Source organism: Amphimedon queenslandica, unplaced genomic scaffold, assembly GCF_000090795.2.
Source record: "Amphimedon queenslandica unplaced genomic scaffold, v1.1 AMPQUscaffold_12699, whole genome shotgun sequence".
NCBI classification, from domain to species: Eukaryota; Metazoa; Porifera; class Demospongiae; order Haplosclerida; family Niphatidae; genus Amphimedon; species Amphimedon queenslandica.
Window position 1 is genome coordinate 3,969 of NW_003547065.1, and position 20,033 is coordinate 24,001.

The 20,033-nt window shown below is 33.0% G+C and overlaps 3 protein-coding genes, 2 long non-coding RNA genes and 1 pseudogene across 6 annotated transcripts; 4 read left to right on the top strand and 2 right to left on the bottom strand.

The window, feature by feature from the left end:
- The first annotated feature begins 1,975 nt into the window (after window positions 1-1,975).
- Window positions 1,976-2,356, top strand: LOC109587057 (uncharacterized). Its single transcript, XR_002187373.1, has 3 exons — window positions 1,976-2,097; window positions 2,145-2,243; window positions 2,287-2,356. It is a non-coding gene; the product is annotated as an uncharacterized LOC109587057 (long non-coding RNA).
- Window positions 2,357-2,950: 594 nt separating this feature from the next.
- LOC109587058 (uncharacterized) lies at window positions 2,951-3,248 on the top strand. The gene is made up of 3 exons (XR_002187374.1): window positions 2,951-2,972; window positions 3,023-3,187; window positions 3,235-3,248. It is a non-coding gene; the product is annotated as an uncharacterized LOC109587058 (long non-coding RNA).
- A 501-nt stretch (window positions 3,249-3,749) lies between these two features.
- Window positions 3,750-6,923, top strand: LOC109587055 (inositol 1,4,5-trisphosphate receptor-like protein A). Of its 2 annotated transcripts, XM_020003268.1 has the most exons (17): window positions 3,750-3,833; window positions 3,883-4,086; window positions 4,135-4,278; window positions 4,330-4,417; window positions 4,464-4,597; window positions 4,645-4,755; window positions 4,805-4,860; window positions 4,917-4,988; window positions 5,036-5,254; window positions 5,303-5,329; window positions 5,375-5,679; window positions 5,736-5,911; window positions 5,956-6,117; window positions 6,166-6,234; window positions 6,282-6,401; window positions 6,455-6,523; window positions 6,571-6,923. In XM_020003268.1, exons 1-17 carry the CDS (start codon window positions 3,810-3,812, stop codon window positions 6,721-6,723), a joined length of 2,133 nt encoding a protein of 710 aa, XP_019858827.1. In that variant the 5' UTR covers window positions 3,750-3,809; the 3' UTR covers window positions 6,724-6,923. The 2 variants fall into 2 exon arrangements, with proteins under 2 accessions (XP_019858827.1, XP_019858828.1); XM_020003269.1 differs by lacking the exon at window positions 6,455-6,523 and having other exon boundaries at window positions 6,282-6,454; window positions 6,571-6,658.
- A 346-nt stretch (window positions 6,924-7,269) lies between these two features.
- Window positions 7,270-11,013, bottom strand: LOC105314653 (receptor homology region, transmembrane domain- and RING domain-containing protein 3-like). Its single transcript, XM_020003272.1, has 7 exons — window positions 10,902-11,013; window positions 10,641-10,853; window positions 9,766-9,870; window positions 9,511-9,551; window positions 9,208-9,340; window positions 8,544-8,712; window positions 7,270-7,751 (listed from the first exon to the last, which is right to left on the bottom strand). The coding sequence occupies exons 1-7, from the start codon at window positions 10,974-10,976 to the stop codon at window positions 7,486-7,488; spliced, it is 1,002 nt and encodes a 333-aa protein (XP_019858831.1). The 5' UTR covers window positions 10,977-11,013; the 3' UTR covers window positions 7,270-7,485.
- Window positions 11,014-11,408: 395 nt separating this feature from the next.
- LOC100633828 (protein eyes shut homolog) lies at window positions 11,409-15,579 on the top strand. The gene is made up of 9 exons (XM_020003270.1): window positions 11,409-11,438; window positions 11,492-11,576; window positions 11,622-11,672; window positions 11,717-12,079; window positions 12,129-13,729; window positions 13,849-14,096; window positions 14,141-14,208; window positions 14,390-14,919; window positions 15,340-15,579. Exons 2-9 carry the CDS (start codon window positions 11,498-11,500, stop codon window positions 15,577-15,579), a joined length of 3,180 nt encoding a protein of 1,059 aa, XP_019858829.1. The 5' UTR covers window positions 11,409-11,438; window positions 11,492-11,497.
- Window positions 15,580-16,020: 441 nt separating this feature from the next.
- LOC100633954 (glutathionyl-hydroquinone reductase YqjG-like) lies at window positions 16,021-20,019 on the bottom strand (annotated as a pseudogene).
- Window positions 20,020-20,033: the final 14 nt, after the last annotated feature.

The window sequence follows — 20,033 nt, forward strand, 5'->3', positions numbered from 1 at the left end:
GTTATTGGTTCACTTTGCTTTTTATAAAGTACAAGGTGAGTGGTCATACATGTAGTTGTCATTATTATAGTTATAAACTTTTAGTACCTGCAGCACACACCCAATGAATCTGACAAAACAAAAGCACCTGCTAAATCAAGGTTAGTCGTTAAAAAATTTTAGAACAATGTGCATGCATTTACTATTTAATCAATGTGTGGCTGATGTGACCTTTGATACTAGCTTTGTAAAATCAACACTACTGCAGTGACCTGAGAGAGCAGTGGGGGTCATAGAAAAGGTGAAAATGTGGGCATAAAACTGCATTTTTGCCCAATAATTTTAATATGATGCATTTTGAAGCCTGTTCTGATTTTTGGGACCCAATATAGTTGGGGGACAACTTTTTCCCCTTCTACCACCTCTCAGTGGGTCTGAGTAAAATCAGCCCCATTTTAAGAACAAACCAACCTTAGTTGGTATTTGCATTAAAGAAAGTTGTGATTGCATTAGTGACAAACAGATTTGTTTTGTCAGTATCTTGTTTATTAATCAGAATATTGTCAAATACATCTTGTCAGCATGTCCTTATGCTGATTTTACATAGTCCATAGATAATTACATAGTCTCACATAGCCAGCCCTTCCCCTTCCTTCTTCCTTCATAGAGGGAGGGGCTGGTAGCAAGACTAGATTTTACACAGGCTCCCTGATAGGGGGGCAGGTGGGAAAATTTCCTACTATATTTGGGTTATGTGTCTAGTGTTCTATATTTTGTCTTGCATTCATTAGAGTGTAATTAGAATTGAGTAAGTCCTAACCATAGATATTAGAGTATAAACTTATAGCTACATGTAATTGTCAAAAATTTTTGTATTATTTATACAGCATTTTTGAGGAACTTTTTGGAAAGAATAGTCAGGAATTGTGCAGAATCTTGTCTCAGTTAATTGCGAATAAAGATTATACTATCAGTTATATGAGTGCATCCCTCCTTTTTGACATTTACACAAAAGAAGAGATGAGTAAGGCAAATGTTGACATTGATGAAGAAGACACATGTGATAAGGTTGACATTGACGAAGAAGACACATGTGATAAAAAAATGTGGTTGTATGCTACGATGACAGATGAGCATTCCACACTTAAAAAAATGCTAACGAAAATAATGGATAGTTCATCAGAAAAAAGATGTTCAAGTTTTTTAGATGAAATGATAAATCATCGTTTGACTAAAGATAACAAACCAAATGGATCTCTTCAAGAAGAAGCATTCAGTTGTGGTAAAAGTACATGTACTTGTACTTTAATAATGGGCAATGATTTTTTATTTCTTATTAGGTCTGTTTCATATTACCCTTGAATACTGTGTGCAACACAAAAGTTGTTCTAAATACAGTGATGAAGTAGCTACACGTATATTACTTCCCAAATGTTTTGAAATGTTACAAAGAATCGCAGCACACAACAGTAAAGTAAATTTTATTCCTTACTTTGACATTTTTTTATGAAATCATTTAGATTCAAAAAGAATTGTTCAATCATTTTTATGAGTTTCTTCGTTTCAAAAAGTGACAAGTCATATGATACTCATGGTTAATGAGGTTAGTGCAATTTATAGGTTTTATATTAGCTAATGAACTGTCAGATATTTTATGATAATCCTTATCTTTGTGATAAACTTGCTGAAGCTGACTTGGGTAGAATTTTTAATACTGCTATAGTCATTGGAAATCACCAGTGGACTATTGTACTTCAAACCATAATTGAAGTATCGTATTATTCTATAATATGTTATTTACATGTATCTTGATTTTAGTATACAGATCACGGAGTAGTTCAGGAATATGTTGCACAGCTTATATTAGAAAACTATAATGATTTTCTAGGATATGCAAAAGAACAAGAAAAAGTTAATTGGCTGAACATTCTACAATGTGTAAGTGTTATAATACATATGCATGCATATTATTATGCTTATTTCTATAAAGGATAAGCTTTCAAATGAATATCACCTTCTACTAAATATAACTGATCTCTTAGCATCATGTACAAGTAAAGGATGCCAATTTGCCAGATTGATTGCTGCACAAGTATTTGCTTTTGATGACCTTGTTAAGTAAGCACAAAGTAATTGTTCAGACTTTATGATTAATTTTCTGGCAGCATTGTATTGAATCGTAATATAAAAGGTTACAGAAAAATACCTTTTCTTTGTATTTTGACTTGGACCTACTTAGATGGGAGAAGTTTTACTCTATATAGGTACTTCAAAAGGCTGTTATTGTAATTGATTTTAAACTTTTAGGCAACTTTTGACTCATATGATGTCCACAATAGAAAAATTACATAAAGAAAGAAATCGTATTATTCCTATGAATGTTACCAATAGATCAAGCTATGTCATTCAAAAGCAAAATGAGACCAAGGATTTTTCTGATTTATGCTACATCACTTATGGTCTAATACCTTTTCTATCACAAATTTGTATGATGTCACTTCAGTTAAGAAACGGTAATTGTTGTACAGCAGTCCAACTTCAAAGTATTAAAACACATTTATTGGTATGCAAAACAGTTTTTTATGCTGTAATATTTAAGCCAAATAGAATTTTAAAGATGCATATAAGTGGGAGTGTGTGTCAGAGCAGCTATTAAAATTTGAATGCATAGAAAAGATTGACTTGCTATTAGAAATGATGGTAAATATTATCATATTTTTTATGATTTGAGATGGATTAGGTAATGACTGATTCATGGTCAACAACCTTAACTGATAAAATAAGATGTCTGAAAACCTATAATGCAAAACATGAGCTCTTGTTAAGTGATATTGAACCCCACATGCAGCCAATTGAGCCAAATTATGAAGAGATAATTGGACTAATGAAAAATAATCAGTATAATAAATGTCCAGTGTAAGGAATATTCATTCTATTTTATGCTTACAATTTTAATTAATTTACAGTTTCTACCATGTTGTCTCGATGTTAAAGTAAGCATTCAGTTAAATTTAGTGCATTGTAAAATGTTTACTAAATACAGGAACTTAGTCATTCTGCAAAAATTGAAGCGCGTTCCTTGTTTAAAAAGAATTCAATTAGAGCAAATGATATTAAGAACATTACATTTGCTAGAAAAACTAATTGAACAGATGAAGCAGGGCACAGTTCCATGGGGTGAACTTTGTGATGATACTGAGGGAACTAAGTAAGCTATTATAATCTAGTTTATAATGTAACTGCACTGTTATGTAGAGGGTTAAAACTTGCAAAAATTATACTGTATTTAAACATTAATGGAGCAAAAGAACATGATACTGTGAGTCTCAACCATGTTTATTATAATAATTATTAAGCATTACTTTATATTATAGTTATTCGACCTCATACAACATCAAAATAATAAATTTATTGTTGCAGTAATGCAACTATTGCACTGTCTTAATTCTTTGGCTAATGCAAAAGACGTTCAGAATGAGATCATAAAAATTTGTGCAGAACATGATTGTATTTTTATAGAGAAAGTACATCGATTATTAAGAGAAGCTCAGTTTCTCATCCAGAAAAGAGAAAAGGTATAATAGAAATTTATTATCATTTTGTTATTCTTTTATAGTTGAATGATGATGTATCAACACAAAATGCTGATAATGTTGATAGTTCTGCTTCGCATGATGCATGTGCAATCATAGTGCAAGAAAATGAAAACAAAGCAAGTTAATGTCTTCCTATAGTGTTGAGTATCAATATTATTACTATTTTAGGAAAATGAATATATTACCGCTGCATTAAATGTCATATCCTTGTTGTGTGACAGACAACAAGAAAAAATGCAAGTTGCAATGAGAAATGAGGTTTTTATTAATAATACCCTTAACCTTGTTTTAAGCATTCTTATCTCAGGGTTTCAATATTGTTAGTCAAGTTTCATTTATATTTTTCTACATTTCTAATCATTGGGATGATACTAAAGTTGATATAGCACAAAAAACTGTTCAGGCATTAATAGAAATGTGCACTGGAGATTATATTAATCAAGATATTGCTTTTAAAGGCCAAGTTATTGTATCTATTAATCTCCAATTGAATATGCATTCTGATAATGAAGTAAGATTATAAAATTTGAATTTAAATCTATAATCGGAGCAATAACAGGAGAAAAGAAAATTAAAATCCTCATGTATTGAATTGCTAGAAGTAATGCTGGAGGAAATAGATGAAAAATCATGTACTTTAGCCAAGTGTATAGCAAATCATTTGGAAATGGACAAGTTGTATCAAGAAATGCTTAATTTATTTGTAAGGCTGGCAGACCTATGTGTATAATGCAGATGAAATTGTTCATTGCAGGACATATCAAATTATGAACTATTGTGTAGAGCCTATAATGTCCTCAAACGAATTGCAGATTATGAAGGAATAAGTACTGAAAAACTAGGTAAGGTCTAGTATTATAAATATAATTACTTGCTTGTATATTGTAGTTGAGGTTAAAGAAGATGATAAAGTTCATCAAGCAATGTGGGAATACTGTCGACACAGGTCTCGAAGTGTTGAAATTGCTTATAAAAATGATACAGTCACTCAAGCATATTTTTCTTATGATCCTAAGATACATGTAAGCTGACAATATGACAGTTTTTACTACTATTTAGTTTGTAATAGATTAAAGACAAAAGTTATATACAGTCACAAATCAAAAGAAGCACTCCTCAAGAAAAGCTACTTGATTTTATTGAATGGACAAATGCTGTTGAGAAGATGCAAAGTAAAAAAGTAAGCTATAAATGAAGTATGTATAACTTGAAGCTATGCTACATTGCAGGATATTTTCACATTTTTCAGAAATAAGATACCTTTTCTTATATTGTCACGTTTAAGGTTTGTATTATGCTAAACTAAATATGAATATAATGAGTTAAATTATTCATTTTTAGGCAGTGGTTATTAATATTCTTGACAATTTTATTAAACTTAATTGTGCTTTTTACAGTCTATACTCCACTAGAGTAAGGAAGAATTTAATTTATTTGATTTATTATTATTTCTAAACAAGCTACAATATGGCTAATGGAGTCTGCACAACCAATAGCACAGATAATGAAACATGTTCCAGTACCAGTCATTTCCAGCCCATCTTGTCACCTCAAATATCATTAGGATCTACAACAGTTCTGGAAATTCTTGGATTTGTACATGCTGCGTTGGCAGTAATGATGGTAATTGAATACTTTGCTGGCAATTGGGGATCTTTCTCACCATTAATGGAACTCAAGTACATAGCTATATTTTATGTTGTTATTGGTATTATGCTTTAATACAGGGAGCATTTGTCATGCAAAAAAATATTGTAAGTTTAGAATACAATGTACTTCTTATCACTGTACATTTTTAGTTTCAGCCTCTCAAAGATAATTTTAGGCAAGAATATAACTTATCGACTTTGTTTAGGCTCTTTCAAACTGTATTTGCAAAAGCCACAGCAGTCCGTAGCTAATGACAAGAATACTCTTGCTAATGAGTATTATCAAATTTCTTGGAGTAGTTTTCAGTCGATCTACCGTATCTTTTTTATGGTCTGTTCATTAGTAGCTTGGATTCCTGTTCCAGGGCTAAAGTATATGTACTGTCTGTGTATGCTCTATCCATTTTTAAAGTTTGATGTTGTGGCGTATATTTCAAGAGCTATAAAAAGAAGCAGTAAGATTTAAATTATCATGTATTAAAAAGTCTTTCAAAATTTTGTTTCATAATAGTCAAGCAGCTGGCGTCAGTCTTCTTGCTCTGCTTTGTTTTTATTTATATTTATGCTGTCGTCAGTTTTGCTTTGTTGAATAATTACTTTTCTAAAGACAAGGATCAGTTCTGTGGCAGTTTGGTACAGTGTTTTTTCACTGTGTCACGTTTGGGACTACTGAGTACCTTAGGATCTGTAAGTTATGTCACTCTGACTGTATCCTAACATTTTTACTATAGGAACTTGAAATCCGTCCAAATAATGACTACGAGCCTAACTTTACACTTTATGGTTTTCGAACATTCTATGATCTTGTATTCTTTATTGTTGTCACAACTCTTGGTCTTAACATCATCATTGCTATACTTGTGGATAGATTTTCTGAAATGAGAGAAAAATCAGTAAATTTTTTTAATGTCTTATTATATCTAATCATAATTATTATTTAGGATAAAGTTGAAGAAGATAATGAAAGTAGGTGTTTCATCTGCAGTATTGAAAGAAGCATGTTTGACAAAGTTGGTTCCAATGAGATCAGTATCATTTAAAATTTTCGTTATAAAAGGATTTTAAGAAACATGTCACAAAAGAACATAACTTGTGGGATTATATGCGTTTCATTATACATGTAAAATCTCTTCCTGAAAATTCTCACAATGCTCTGGAGAAGTATGTTTTTGATCAGGTACACACAATATACGCTTCTGCAAGAAATTAATTACATTATAATTATATCAGGTCAATGAAGGTAAAAATTCTATTAAGTTTTTCCCGTTGTACAAAGCTAAATCTTTACCTCATTATGAAGTACTATATAGTTCATGTGTGCATTTTATTCTTTTTCTTCAATATAGCATGGTGACAGTAAAAATGAGAGTCAAGACAAGGAAGAATACAGACCTGACAAGGAGCTGCTGTCTTTAATAACAAAAGACAGAGGAAGTAGGTGGAGAAGGAGAACCTCAAGCTATTCGACATCACAGAGACAGGTCTCCTTTGCACTTTAGTGACTTGTAGAATTAGAGATATCCTGTAGCTAGTCAGAACTATTATAGTAGAAATTTATCATAGACGTAGACTATATACAGCATAGGTCTAGTATTATACTCTTTTTCTATTGTACTTTCAGCATTCATTTGGAATGTTGCAGCTGCTGAGTTTACTTTTTTAAGTGCTATTGTTAATCCTTTGCTATTAGTAAAAACAGTATTTTTTTTAATTTTGAGGTAGTGTTGTATTATGGAACATAATTATGTAAAATGTTTACAACAACTATACATTATAATCATGCATAAATAAATAAAGCATTTTTTGGATGTGATACACCCCAAGGGCTGTAACACATCCTTGGACACGAACCTTAGGTTCTATATTCTGCATATATATAGGACCTATACTATAGTTTACTATATAATATATATAGCTCAAAAATATTTGCTGGAAACAGCTCAAGCTTTCTACATAGCATAAAGACATCAATATGTATCAAAAATAAGAGGTTGAAAATTTTTACCTTTTTGATTTGGCAAATTTTGGCCAAAAACGGTGTAATTACTTTTTAGTAGTTTTACAAGCCAAAATTAATAACAATAGTAGAATAATAAAATAATAACTAAATAATGACAGAAATAATTGCTCGGAGAAGATAGTTCAGATTTGAGCTTGCAATAAAAATAACAAACAAAAGTGAGCATAATAATAATAATAATAACAATAATAATAATAAGTCATTATCATTTATGATACAGAAAGTGAATTAATAAACTCCATTAAGTATTTAGCTCATTCTCTTCCCCCCTCTCTCTCTCTCTTTCTTGAGACACTTCAGCTTCAGGAGGATCATCTCCACCAATAGATCCATAAGTACCTCTTCTACCACTAGTACTTGGTTCTTCTTCCCCTCCTCCTCCTTCATTCTGAAGTAAAGGTGACCTTTCTCTCCTCCTCTCCCTCCTCCTTGATATCAGGGACTTGCAAAGTGGACAGACTCTCTGCCATTTCTGTAGCCATTCATCAACACATGGTGGATGAAATACTACAAAGTGGAATAGAAAAAATAGTAATTATTAGTCTGTGCAAATTATACATGTACATGTACAGCAGAAAACAAAAAGGTTCACACACTACATAACACATGCTTTAAGGCTTTATTAAGTACATGTATGTCCTCATACTTACAGTACATACATAAAGGTCATCATTATACTATGCATTGGGTTTTCCAGAGAATTTTGTTATACATGTACATGTAGTTGTCAAATGGATTGTCAAGCTGCTCAAAAATTTGGGCCACCAACCCTGTACTATAGTACAGGGTACATGTATTTCGGCAAAAATGAAAAGGAAAAATTTCCCATTTTTATAATTTTTTCAGATGCACATACATGTTCTTATGTCGTGTATCAACTTTGAGCTGATTCTGATCAAATTTGGGCTTTTTATGAATTTTTAAAGTTGCTCAAAAATTGGGCCAACGACCCAAGGCAAAATTTGGCCAACAACTAAAGGTTATAGCCTTTGGTTGTTGGCCAAATTTTGCCAAAATTGGCTAGGAGAGAATTTTCCATTTTTGTAATTTTTTCTGATGCACATACAAGTTCTTATGCTGTGCATCAACTTTGAGTTGATTCCAATCAAATTTGGATTTTTAATGAATTTTTAAAGTTGCTCTAAACACCACATACTGTATTGTAGTGGTTGTCAGCTCATGAATAATGCTATTTAGCTCACTTAGTATGCCTTGTGGAAAACCCTGAGTATGTACATGTACATGTATTAAACTTAAAGGTCATTATAACGTACAGTACATGTACATGTATGTACTTACTGTGGTCACAGGGTAATACTCTTAGTTTCTCTCCTTCTTTGAAGTCCTCAAGACATATTGGACAGGTTTGTGTAGTCTCTTTGTCAGGTTTGTAGCGTCGCTGTGGCAACTGTCTGATACGCCACCTGGTCAGTCCTCTCTGACGCCATTTATACCAACTCCATCTCGTCTGGAGAGAAAAGAGAAATAAAATGAAGTGGAGGGCTTTCAGAGTTAGAGACAAGTACATTTGGACATTAGTATTTTAATTCCAATAAGTAAATGTACATATACAAGTAAATGTACATGTATATGGGGTACCATTTGTGCTTAATTTAGAGTACTGTCTAGTGGGTTTCTTTTGTTTGGTAAAAGTTTAGTTATTTTCAATTTCCAAAAAATCAAAGACAAAATTAGGGAAACACACAAAGTACATGTACATGTATATTTGTACATGTACATGTATATTTATACATGAAACATATACATGTACATGTACATGTATGTCACACAAAAAAGACAAAAGCATGAGCTTATCTTGTACCTACATGTACATGTACATATACTTTCTATTACTTGTATGTAACTAATATAAGCATAGGAAAGCAGAGAGTGATTGGAAGAGAGAAAGGGAGAGAGGGGGGAAAGGTGATATAGCATGTACATGTACATGTCATAAACTTACACAATATGTACATAGGAAGATACAAATGGCAAGTGATATGGCACACATTAGGACCATACACATTATTAGGATAATCTTCTCATACAAACCCCAAAGGTCCTCAGTAAAGATAAGTGAAATGGAACCAGGAGGACTATAATAGTAATAAATATACAATGAAAGTGACAAAAATAACAGATTTAAATTAATCAATAACAATTAAATGTGATTGCCAAGTAACAAATTTAGAATTTAACAAATTAATAATTAAAAAAAACATCAACGATACAATTTAAATGCTATAGCAATTTTATCATCAGTTACCTGGAGTCAAGTAAATTTTCAAGATAGTCAGCAAAAGATTTCTAAAAAGAGGAAGAGAGAGAGGGGGGAAGAGGGAGAGAGAGGAAGAAAAGGAGGGGCATAGACAAGATAGTAAAGGAGAGAGTAAGCTAAAAAAACCAAGTTGTAATAGACTTCAGTTCACAAATCATGAATGCTTACTAATATTACTACATGTGTTACAAATGCTTATCTTACTATACATTACTAGAAATACTATACTATTAATGTTATTACGTCATCAATTATAACAGTAACAAAGTCCCTATCAGAGAGTGTGGCACCGCTTGGGGAATAGGTCAACATGATACTGAAGGAGGCTGAATCCTGTACCATACGAATCTGAAGGAAACAAAAATAAGCAATAAAATAACAATTGTAATCTGACAATAAAAATTATCATATAATGTAATGTACATGTATGTAGACAATATTCAATTGTTATAATATGGGTGGATGTTCACTCCTGGTTCTTGTGTATTTTACTATTTTATTTACAACTATCACTGATGCTATATTCACATTAAACTATTGTAATTACATGTACATTGCAAGCCATTAAACATGATTCTTACAAGCTACATGTATTTCCTATTAAAATGTAAAGGCAAATCAACCAAAGTATGTTAATAAATAGAAGGCTGATTAAGGTTATTCCCAAAGCCATAAGGAGGCCAAGAAAGCTTCCTTGAAGCTAGAAAAGTAGAAAGTTACATGTATGTACATGTAAATTAATGTACATGTGCATGTACATGTTTCAGAAAAATTATCAAAAAACAGAATTCTCACTGAATCATTTTTGACGAATTTCGACCAAAGACCAAAGGCTGTCGTCGGCCCAATTTTTATGTAACTTTAAAACTTCATAAAAAACCCAATGTTAATCGGAATTAACTCAAACTATCTACACAACATAAACACATGTATACAATACATGTACATGTACAACTTCACTACATGTATATGCACAGTACTAATTTCGCTACTACGTGTACATGCATATACATGTATACCATAGTTTCAACACTACAGTACACAATTATGTCTACGATTGTTATTACTTGTAAATACACTAATAGAATAACTATTAACAGACACAACAATGATCTTACATTAGTCCCTGGACAAGCATCATAGTCAGGCACATAAGCTACATAATAATTATCATCAGACTCGTTCATTGGGTCGTTCTCTATCGTAGAACAAGCATTACGAGGGACAGGATAATAAAGGAGAGCCTCTTGTTTGTATATCAAAGTAGAACGACTATCACTGTAGGCAGAGGAGTCTTCGTACGTACGGAGAAGTTCTGTCCCGTTAAAAACCTGTTGGATAAGGAATGGTGTTAGTGTAAGTGATGGTTTAGTGGGTACTTGTATCTCTAGGGAGAGAGAGAAGTGAAATAGAAGAAGAAAGAGGAAAAAGGAACGAAGCAGCGCAGTTGACATCTTTTCATAACAATTCCATAAACTCCGCCCAAATAGATTGATACATGACCACGCCCAATCAATTAATTTTTTTCCTGCTAAAATTGATCTCTGCATCAATGCAGTTTCTTTCACTCTTGCAAGGCTAAAGTATGTATCAATGTCATCATATGTGTAACTGTTATAAAGCATTTAAATTTTGTAAATTAGAAGTTAGCAAACAATATTGATTTTTTCTTCACCCAATAATTTACCTTTTATACAAGCTTGTTAAGTTATTAGATATAGTTTTACTCTAGTTTTCCAGCAGAATTAGTTCACTCCACTTATTTAACTGGTACAGGACTCCAGTTTATTCATATTATAGATGGAGATCAAGTTACATTATGAATATAAACAACAACTATATTCTCTATGACAACACCAGCGTAAACAAACTACAGGGATCCACCCTTTGGCTGTTACATATTGCTTGAGCAACATGTAAACATTGACTAAATATTTCTAATTGACCAATAATTATGTACTGTTTATAGATCAACATGGTCTGGTTTAAATTTGTTTTAGTTCCTTCTGGTTTATTGCTTTTGCTGTCATGTTCATGCTTAATTGATGCTCAATGTAAGTTACTTTTCTATGTACAAGTTTAATCTTCTAAACACTAAGATTGTGATGGAGGAATGTTTTACAATTGTACAACAGGAGAATGTGAATCATGTAAGTGGATCTAGCATTTTAAATGATATTAACTATTTTTATAGTGGGTGTTGGTTATGTTTTTCAACTTGACAGAACTTGCTACAATATTACATACAAAACTTCAAATAGCACTGTGACTCCAGGAACATACTTATTCTCTTTTACAATTTTCATTGAAGAGGGAACTACTGGAACAATTGCAGGTTTTCGTGAAACTCAAATCATTATATTTAGCGGACCTTCAGAATCAGCTTTTAGTACAGTTCTATACCCACCAACAAGTAATATTACTAAGGAAATTAATGCTGGACGTGCAATTGATGATGATGAGGAACTAACATATGGCAGCTACAGTACTACTATCAGAATGGTTTTAGTTCCACCATTCAGGCTTGTTGTTTATCCAGTTAATATAGAAATTGTTGGTAAGTCATACTATATGTTACTATAAAATAATTACTTTTTGAAGTATAGATCCATGTGCTGACATTAACTGTAATCCAAATGGTGCCTGTTCTAATGGAGTTTGTGTATGTCATCCTGGATTCACTGGACCAGACTGCAATACAGCATATGAATTTGATCCCTGTTATAGCTCACCTTGTGCTAATGGCAATTGCACGTACATACCACCCAACCTATTTACATGCAGTTGTGAGCCAGGATACACTGGAGACACATGTAATGCAGAGATTGATCATTGTGAAGGAGCTGATTGTGGTAATGGAGCCTGTATCAATACACCAGCCATTGGTTACACATGTGAGTGTCAGTCTGGCTACACTGGAGACCACTGTTCCATTAATATCAATGACTGTCATCCTAATCCTTGTGTTAATGGTATATGCACTGATGCTGTGGCTGGATACACTTGCAGTTGCTTCTATGATTGGACTGGAACAGACTGTGACATTGAAATAAGCTCCTGCTGCCCAAATCCTTGTATGTCTAAGAATTACATGTACTGCATTGATGGTAATGGTACTCACACTTGTGTATGTCATCCTGGATACACTGATGCTAGTTGTAGCACTGATATTGATGAGTGTGATCCTAATCCTTGTCACAATAATGGGACTTGTACTGACAGGATCAATGGATATGATTGTTCCTGTCCTTCTGGTTATTATGGCCATAACTGCTCAGATATATTTGATGCCTGCTCACCTAATCCTTGTCACAATGGTGGCAACTGCAGTATAGTTGATCTGAATAATAGTACCTGTACATGTCCTGTTGGTTTTACAGGTGATACATGTGAAAATGTTACATGTGAGGATGGTACATCATGCTTTAATGATGGTATATGTACTGTCATTAATAATACAATCAATTGTTCTTGTCCTCCTGGATACAGTGGACTAAAATGTGAATCGGATATTAATGTATGTTCACCAATCAGTCCTTGTCCTAATGAATGTACATGTTTAGATGGACCTGGATTAAATTATACCTGCTCTTGTCCTGTTGGACTGTGTTATCTAAATCCATGTCAAAATGAGGGTCAGTGTATTCCTGATAATAAGAGTTCATCATACACTTGTAATTGTGCTGAGAATTTCTCTGGCTCAGATTGCAATGAAACACTTCCTAACAATATGTCATGTAGCAGTGATGATGATTGCCCTAGTTCAACCTATTGTTATTATCAATGTAGTTCAGATGACTACCCAAAGCATTCTTCACTGATAACTGAGCCTGTTGATCTAAGTGGGAATTCTTTTATAAATGTACAGCAGTCAAAATTCCCATCATTTAATGATGATTTTTCTCTTTATGCTGTCTTTAGTCAGAATGCTTCTAATCGTGGTTACCTTTTCTTTTATGGAACCTCTGGTATTTCAAGAAACTTCGCTATTTTCCTTGACCATAACAGTTCAAAGCTTTGGTTCTATTACACAGACATGTCTGGTGTCTCAAGAAACTTTAGTTTATCATTCTCCTGGAGCAGTAATGAGGTCCATCAGCTGGTTCTGACATATAATCAAGCAACTAAAATTACTAATTTCTTTTTTGATGGTTTGCTATTAGCTGATGGTGTACAGACACTAGTGAATCCTAACTTTAGTTATGGAGTAAGTCACAACAAAAACAATATAATAATAATATTAATGTGAATTAAATTAATTAGTTGTGATGAACATATATCATTTGCTAAACCAACCAATTTAATTTATAATTTTTCTCTATACAGTTTGCTTCTACTTCTCCCAAAGTATTCATTGGAGCTCGTCTGCCTCACTATTTTCATTTCATTGGAGCAATTCACCAAGTTGTTTTCTTTAAAGAAGCACTCAACAGCACATTCATATCACAGCTAATGGATGATTATGATACACTAGTCAATCTATCAGGTGTATGCACTAACTATCTACAGATTGGAGCTACTTGCCCAGCTCCTTCGGCAGCTCCTTCAGCTCTTTGTCAATCATCAATAAGCAAGTAAGTATATTTTTATTAATTTTTTAATTTTTATCTTTTGAAAGGTGTAACCCTAATGCCAGATGCTTGCCTGATGTTGACTATCGATATACTTGTCAGCCACAACCAGTTGGTAGGTTGTATTATAATGTCACTTCATGCATGATTCTGGAGAGAACCATTACCTCATTGTTATTACAATAGTGATTGACATTCAAATTGTACCATTGTATTATCATGTATGAAGTGATTTTGCTTATACAGCAATAGATACATGTATTATTACAAATTAACAGTCTTCTCTATTCCTTTAGTATGTACATCAGACTCAACATGTCAACCAAACTACTACTGCAGCAGTGGTACTATACCTAATGATAACAGTAACTATTACCAAAACTCAGACAAATCATTACCAGGCCAAAGTGTATTTCTACAAGAGAATTTGATGCACTTTTCTGAAGAGAGCATTACCAGAACAAATGTCCTACCAGTTCACAAAGTCCCAGATCTTGTCTCAGACCTCACTATATTTGCTATTGTGACTCAAGAGCCTGGTAATGATGGCTATGTGATTGGAAAAGGTCTCAATGATAAAATGAGAGACTTTGGTCTTTATCTGCGTAGCTCAAAAAGCACAATTTGGGTAGCATATGGATCTGATGATAAAGGTGTTGGATTCCATGATATTGTATTCTTTTATGATGTCAATGTTGCTGATGGGAATGAGCACTCAGTGACAGCAGTCATTGATGGTTCAGCTAGCAGTGCATCTCTTTATATTGATGGAGTATTGAGAGGATACCAGTGCCCATTGCCAGTCAAACCAGCCTTCAGACCTGATGTAATGTTATTCTAAATTTTAATTGTAAAATTAATGCAGTGAGCAGAAGTAGTCCTATTATCCTATACATTATTGCCAGCTAGCTTCTTTCCACCATTATTTTGTTAAAATGAGCAATTTTTGAAGTGTAAATAGTTAGTAGTGGCTATGAAATCAGTCCATTTTTTACTACATTTTCAATGCATATTATGTAGAAAATTTGAGCTTAAAATTTGCGAATTCCTAAAAGTTACCCTGTACTGTAGCCATACCCATGCATATTCCAAAAATGGCTCCGAAATCACCCCTAATTTTTATTACATTTCCTGATACATATTAATGTCCTTATGCTGTGTAGAATGTTTGAGCTGATTCTGACTATAACTTTTTGAGTTAGATCTATGGCAATTTAAAAGCATTATGTCTCTTTTTCTATTCTAGTATAACATTCTTTATGTGGGTGGCAGACCAGGTACTAAAAGATTTCAATTCAAAGGATCCATCAGAAACCTCTTCATTGGATCTGGTGCTTTCCAGTATGACAATGTCAAGCAGTTACATGATGATGCATTTGATGGTGACAGCTCTCTTAGTCTTGAGACAACAGACACTCAATATTGTTTACCATACATTAGTAGTAATGAGAGGTGTATTGTTGGAAATAATAATGATTTTAGGTAAGTTTGATCAAAATATATCTGGCTAATGTACATAATGTATCGCTATTAATGACAGGTGTCATCATACCCAAGTTTGTGTTCCTGATTTTGCTGCTAGTGTAGCTAAACAGCTACCAATTCAAGGAGCTAGTTTTCATCTTTATGGTTTGTGTCGTACTCCTTGTGATTGTGATAATACTGTCAGCTATGAGTGTGGGATTGATGGTAATACTTATCTTAATTCCTGCATGAGGGTCTGTGCTAATGTACTGGTGAGTGTATTGTGTTACATCAATTATAATGAGTGATGACTGCTTCTTTCTTTTATATAGAAACTTCATGATGGTCAGTGTTTCAATTATGCACTAGCTTATGCAGCTTGTAATGGAACCTTCTCTAGTCAATAAAACTTAGCAATTATTGTTTAACTATATCGCTGCAATTCAAATTATTATCATAGATATTACATCATAAAAATATTAAAAAAACAGAGTGGCCATTTTTACGCAGGTATAGGCTCATAAATATTCCCTTAAACTCTATCATGAAAAAACTGAAAAAAAACTACTAAAACTACACAAGTTAGTTTGAATAAAGCCTACTACTTTAAGAATGCTCTATATAGTTTGATGGATCAGCTCAATTGAACTTTGTGGCACGATCATGAGGTGTGGTGTAGTCAATGTCAGGTCCAATGGCCACTATAGCATGAGGATTAATCTGGAGGTGACTCTCCTGGAAAAAAACAAATGAAAAGAATTAGGAATATAAAGACAGAGAAAAAAATTTAAAAGCAATAGCTACATGTAAGTGAATTTAAAATAAACAAGTGCATATACAAAATTATTATTCAGGGCTTTTGAGGATCTAATTTTCATGAATGAACACATTGTATTGTCTGCCATCTTGTACTCAATTAAAAATGATTGATCTTTTTAAATGGAAATACCTTAAGGTTACTTTTAAATGCGGGTACTATTAATTGCGAATTTTGCATTTGGGTTAAAATTGCAATTATTAATATGCGCAATTATTAATAATGACATCATGAGGCCATATAACTATTAGTAATAATTACTTAATCGCAATTTTTAATACCAGCAAAATCTACCTTGTGCTAAAATCGCAAAATTTAGTACCCGCAATTAAAAGTCACTCTAAGGTAAACCAAAAAGTTTCAGTCAGAATTGGCTCAAACTTTCTCACAGCATAAGGACATCAATACGCATCAGAAAATACATGTAAAATAAAAAATTGCGGACAATTTCAGGGCTATTTTTTGGGAAAACCATGGGCTAGATAGAGCCTTAGGTATTTGTCAGAATTTTGACGTTTTCTTAAAATGGCTGTAACTTTAAAAATTGAAGTCGGAATCAGCTTAAACTTTCTACACAGGATAAGAATGTCAATATGTATCAGAAAATGTAATAAAAATTTGGGGTGATTTTGGAGCCATTTCTTGGGAAAAACCATGGGCTATAGCCTTGGGTATTTTTCAGAATTTTGACGTTTTCTTAAAATGGCCGTAACTTGAAAAATGCAAGTCAGAATCACCTCAAACTTGCTACACAGCATAAGTACATCAATATGTATCCGAAAATGTAATAAAAATTTGGGGTGATTTTGGAGCCATTTCTTGGGAAAAACCATGGGCTATAGCCTTGGATATTTTTCATGTTTTAGCTCATTTTTTTAAATGGCCGTAACTTGAAAAAATGAAGTCGGAATCACCTCAAACTTTCTATACAGCATAAGGACGTCAATATGTATCAGAAAATGTAATAAAAAATGGAGATAATTTCGGTGCCATTTTTTGGAAAAAACCAAGGGCCTTGGGTATTTTTCAGAATTTTGGCATTTTCTTAAAATGGCCGTAACTTGAAAAATTTCAGTCAAAATCAGCTCAAACTTTCTATACAGCATAAGGACGTCAATATGTATCAGAAAATGTAATTAAAAATGGAGATAATTTCAGGGCCGTTTTTGGAAAAAACCATGGGCTATATATAGCCTTGTGTATTTTTCAGAATTTTGACGTTTTCTTAAAATGGCCGTAACTTAAAAATTTTAAGTCAAAATCAGCTCAAACTTTCTACACAGCATAAGGATGTCAATATGTATCAGAACATGTAATAAAAATTGGGGACAATTTCGGGGCCATTTTTTGGAAAAAAACTATGGGCTATAGTACAGGGTATTTTTGTGAACTAGCTTTAACAAATCACAAAATCCACAAAATCTATAACCATCAAAAACTTTGTGTAATACAATGTAGATATAATTACAGACAAATGGTGTGCTCTTACTTGATAGTGGTGCTCAATATGATACCTATTGGTGGTACTGCCAAACCCAGGAGTGTTGTACAGGTCCCTCAAGTAGCCCCAAATATTGGGATAATCAACAATCCTCTTTTTATTACACTAGAAGAAAATGAACGAAATATTAAATAAAATAAATAATACCGTACAAAATGATTTATTGGTAGGGAATTAATATTAGCGATTGGTGGGGTTCTATGAAAAAATTGCCAATATAAATCCGCCATTTCGTTTCAATCTGAGCATGCTCAATGGCACATGGCACAAATTCTCCAATATAAAATTCATCAATTTCATTCCACAGGCAAATTCACCAAATATTACTCCTGCCTATAAATTATCTTGTATGGTAGTTTGCTTCAATATAATTTGATACATGTAATTATTATCTAGCAGGAAATATTGACAGGAAAAAGAATTGGCAGATTTATTAGCAGCCTTGTGCCAATCAGCATGCTCAGAATAAAATAGATTTTATCTTGACAGCCAAAAACAATTCATGCTAAAATATGCCAATATTTTTGGCACCTTTTCAAATAGTAAATACGTAAATATTTTAGTATCAATGAATTCTTCCACCATAATGCATTACTTTTCATGCATGCATGTACATATACATGTACATGTAGTTACAATAAGCTATAAACCAATTGTATTATAATATTCCCTTACTTTAAAGTGCCCCACATAAACTGGATCAAACCTCACTAATGTGGTATAGAGTCTAACATCAGCTTCAGTTATACTAGGCCCAGTTAAGTAACGTTTTGTTGAGAGGATACCCTCAACACGATCCAGGGACTCAAATACTTCCCTCACTGCTTTATCATAGGCATCTTGAGCTGTAGCAAACCCTGCTCTGTAGACTCCATTGTTAATGCCTCTATATAAAGAAAGATTCTGTTATAGCCACTCTTGGTTATAGTAACTTCTGCTATGATAATAGTCCACTGTAGCAACTGTACTGATTCAATAGTATAAACAAGAGTAAATGCTGTAAGCATGAAAATAACATTTAAAAACAAAGATTTTTGTAACAGATACTAATGAAAGGAACAAATATATGAAAATAGGTGATAATGAGTTTAAAAGGTCAACCTAATAAGCGCTTTATGCAAGAAACCCATTCACCTAATGAGGGTTTCCCACAAAAAATGCTAACTGAGTTAAGCCTGACAAGAATATGTACATTTTGTGTAATTTAAAAATTCATAAAAAATCTAATTTTGATCAAAATGAACTCAAAATCGATACATAACATAGGAACATGTGTATGTATCAGAAAAATTATAAAAATAGAAAGTTCTCCCCTAGTTATTTTTGACAAAATTTGGCTAATAACCCTGCACTATACTTTTCGGCCTAATTTTTTGTAACTTTAAAAATTCATTAAAAAAATCAAATTTGATCAGAATAAGCTCAAAATTTATACATCATGTATATGTATGAGAAAAAAGGAAAATTCTCTCCTTTTTATTCTTGAAAAAATATTTTTGAATAACTTTAAAATTTTGTAAAAAATCCAAATTTGAGAATTCGGAATCAGCTCAAATACAAGAATAGATGCAGGTATGCAATAGAAGAACTGTACATTAATTACTTACGGGTAAATCCATTCATTGAGTTCATTGATGGTGTCTCTCAGATCAGTAGGATAGAGATCAAGAGCTTTAGCTTCAGGAGTAGCACAGAACTCATTAAATTCCGTATTTAACATACGAATTATCTCGGATGACTCGTTATTAACAATAGTACCATTGACCTTATCATAAAGAACTGGGACTGTGAACCGACCAGTGTAATCAGGATCAACTTTGAAATAGACCTCCCTTATCATAGAGAAACCGTTGACAGTATCAGGAGTGGCTCCCTCGACAGCTGGATTAAACCTCCAACCATTGGGCCCCATATGGTAATCCACTACGTTGAACGTTATGACATCTTCCAGACCTTTCAACTGGCGTACGATGAGGGGCAAGCGAGCGAGACATAGAGGTGATATCGACCAGCTTCTGCTTTGAATCCTGAGCTACCATCAGCTGTAATCCAGTTCCGGAATGAACTGGGTTTTCTGATAAATTCTCCTTTCTCGTTAGCCCATTTTAGTATGTCAGACTTCCCCGTATCGCTTGCCATCTTTTTGTGAAATTCAAAA